At 36.8% G+C, this 2922-nt stretch overlaps 1 protein-coding gene across 3 annotated transcripts in view; it reads left to right on the top strand.

The window, feature by feature from the left end:
- The window catches only part of LOC102484037 (monocarboxylate transporter 1), a 54834-nt gene extending 52592 nt beyond the window's left edge, over positions 1 to 2242 (top strand). For all 3 annotated transcript variants that reach the window (XM_014588237.2, XM_006149610.3, XM_027772310.1), the window contains one exon: positions 799 to 2242. In XM_014588237.2, coding sequence (XP_014443723.1) covers positions 799 to 1073 — 275 coding nt within the window. In that variant the 3' untranslated portion in view covers positions 1074 to 2242. The remainder of the gene's footprint in view (positions 1 to 798) is intronic.
- Positions 2243 to 2922: the final 680 nt, after the last annotated feature.

The following is a 2922-nucleotide window of genomic DNA, read 5'->3' as shown; positions in this document are numbered from 1 at the left end:
GCGGCCGCCGGCCCCGTAACGGAAACACTCCAAAAAAAAAAAAAAAAAAAAAAGAACTTAGAATACTCACGCCAGGCGCATGTGCATGCATACCCAAGATCCCGAAAGGAGAATGGAGGAGAAAGGATTGCAGCATGGTCATCCCCCCGGGGGGTGATTTCTCGCTTTCTATCTTTCTGTCTCTGTCTGTCTTTCTAGCAAGTGCACGCTCCCTATAGTAAAAACCTCTCAAAAAGAACTTAGAATAGTTATAGTGGTACAGTGTTGCTGATGGTTTTTTTTTTTAGCATAAGACAAGTATTTACAGAAATAATCTGAGGAATGCAGATAGAGAAAGAGCATTGACCTGGGTAAGTGGAGCTGTTCTATGGCCCTGGATAATACTCCAAGCCTCTTTTGAGCAGCTAATTTTTCTGTTGTATTGAGAGACTTTATTCTAGGTGAAGACCATTGACAATCAAGAGACATTATACACAGAAGATCAGATAATTTTTAAATTTATTTATTTATTTATTTATTTATTTACATTTGACCAGAGAGAGAGAGGCAGAGTGAGAGAGTGAGACAGAAGGTGCCAGGTCTGGGATTCGAACCATAGTCGGCCATGTGGGGGAGTCCAGTGCCCTTAGACACCATGCCACCTACCGATCCGTTAACTGTTCCTTTTTAAACTGATTTGTCATTTGTGAGCTCTTTGAAGACTGGGCTGACATCTTTGTGAGTGGATTCTTAACCTTTATTTGGAAAAGGGGTATTCTTTATTTTTAACTACATCATTTTTTTTTTAAACATCTTTAGGTCGTCTCAATGATATATATGGAGACTACAAATACACATACTGGTCTTGTGGAGCAATCTTAATTGTCGCAGGCATCTATCTCTTCATCGGTATGGGCATCAATTATCGACTTCTGGAAAAAGAACAAAAAGCAGAGTCAGAGAAAAAGGAAAGTAAAGAAGAGGAGACCAGTATAGATGTTGTTGAAAAACTAAAAGAAGTTAATAAAGCAGCAGAATCTCCCGAGCAGAAAGGCACTGAAGGAGGGCCCAAAGAGGAAGAAAGTCCAGTCTGAACCCCTGGGCTTACGGGTAAATGGAGCAGATTGTGACCCAAGATATCTTGACAATATTCTACTGGCCTGTAATCTACCAGTGGTGCTCAATGAAGATGGTGGACGTTTCTGTGGAAATCATACTAGGTGTCATTGATGGGATTTTTGATTCACTCCCTACCAATAGCCTGAATTAAAAATGCCATATGTTTTGGGGAGGGAGTGGTTAGCAAAGGATGAGAGAGGAAGTAGGTTTTTTGTTTTATTTTATTTTAATCTTAGCTTTTAACAGTGTCATGAAGATTATAATATGTGCCTTAAGTTTTAGTCTTTAGAACTCTCTAGAGAGCCTTAACTTTTTAAACCATTCTGCTGAATTCATCTATTTTAAGCATTGTGTTAAAAGGAAAAATAACAACTAACTAGTTTGAGGCAAGTCTAAAAAATTAATTCTGCTTCATTGTTATTTGTAAGGTATCATCAGAGATTGTCACTGGAAGACTTAAGAATAGAAATAATTGGTTAAAAGTTGAAAGTTTATAAATGCTGACTAGAATATTTTCCTAGCATCAATAATTGCCTGGCATACGTGCCTGTTAGCTATATATTTAGGAAATTTAAAACAAAACATTGGGAAAATGTTGCCACTCTAGCCACATTGTACTTGTCAACACCTCTCAGATACCTTTTCTTAGGATGCTTATTAGAAGCCCAGTGCTTAAGGATTGTTTTCATTAAATTATTACTTTTACTCCTCCGTTTAAGACACATTTTGAGTGACTATAGATCACTCCCCCTTTTGAAATCACTTGGTAATATTTTTCTCATGTAAAGTTAGTATTACAATGTACAAAATTATATATTTGTGCCTCCTTAGTAAACACAACACATCTAATTAAACATAGGCAGATCATTTAAACATCAACTAAATTCAGCTTAGGTTTTCCCAAAACCTCAGTTAAACTGTGAGACTTGGAATCTCCCCCACCCTGGAATGTTTCCCCTTTGATTCATACTGGTTCCATTTATATCTACTGCTGGCTTAGAGCTGTGTGTGAGATATTCAGTCTGTGTGTTTGGTGGTTTTGTTTCTTGTTTTTGTTTTTTTTTCCCCCTCAGTGTTTGAAAATTAATGAGGGCCAGAAAAATTTGGTCCTTGGCAAACCAATAAAGATAAAATTGGGATGGCAGTTGCTAAATATGCTGAGTTTAAATAAGTAATTGTTTTATTCTGAGAAGGCCTTAAAGAGAATTATGTTATGCTTAGAATGATTGAACACATTCTTACTCTCTATACATACGTAAGGATTTTGTGACTCCTTTCACTTACTGGAAAAGTAGAGAAGTGGGTTCAGTATCAGGATAGGAGGGAGGGCGGACCAGAATGAAAGGTGTAAATATTTTTTAAATCTAATTATCTTTTAAATTGAGGCAGAAAGATACAGACTTTCAATGGACTATATTCAATGCATTTAAGATACCACTGTAATTGACAAAGCGAAAGTATAGATGCAGACCTTGTATAAGAGGCTGACTTTTCCAAATAAACATTTTTTTAAGAAACTGTTTCTTACTCCAAATGTTTATTTTCTTGAGGAAGATATTGCTGTGTCTTCGTTTCCATTATCAAGTTTCAGTCTGGGCCTTCCTAATATTAAGTCGAATCGCTTATGTACCTTGAGATTTGTGTGTATGGCTTTATTTTGATGTTCTCCTTTCTCCTTTGCTCTTCTTCACTCCAAGACAAGCAGGAGGGGAATTTGAAACCATCTCTCTTGAACTGAGAGTATCCAGAGCATTTAACTTTAAAGACACAATGAAAAATTCCTTTCAAGTCTAATGGCAGATGGAGGAAGAAATTTGAGGGGAG

This window comes from Tupaia chinensis, unplaced genomic scaffold (genome assembly GCF_000334495.1).
Source record: "Tupaia chinensis unplaced genomic scaffold, TupChi_1.0 Scaffold000270_2, whole genome shotgun sequence".
Classification (NCBI taxonomy): domain Eukaryota; kingdom Metazoa; phylum Chordata; class Mammalia; order Scandentia; family Tupaiidae; genus Tupaia; species Tupaia belangeri.
Note: the sequence above shows the minus strand (reverse complement) of the source record. Positions and strands in the feature narration are given on the sequence as shown.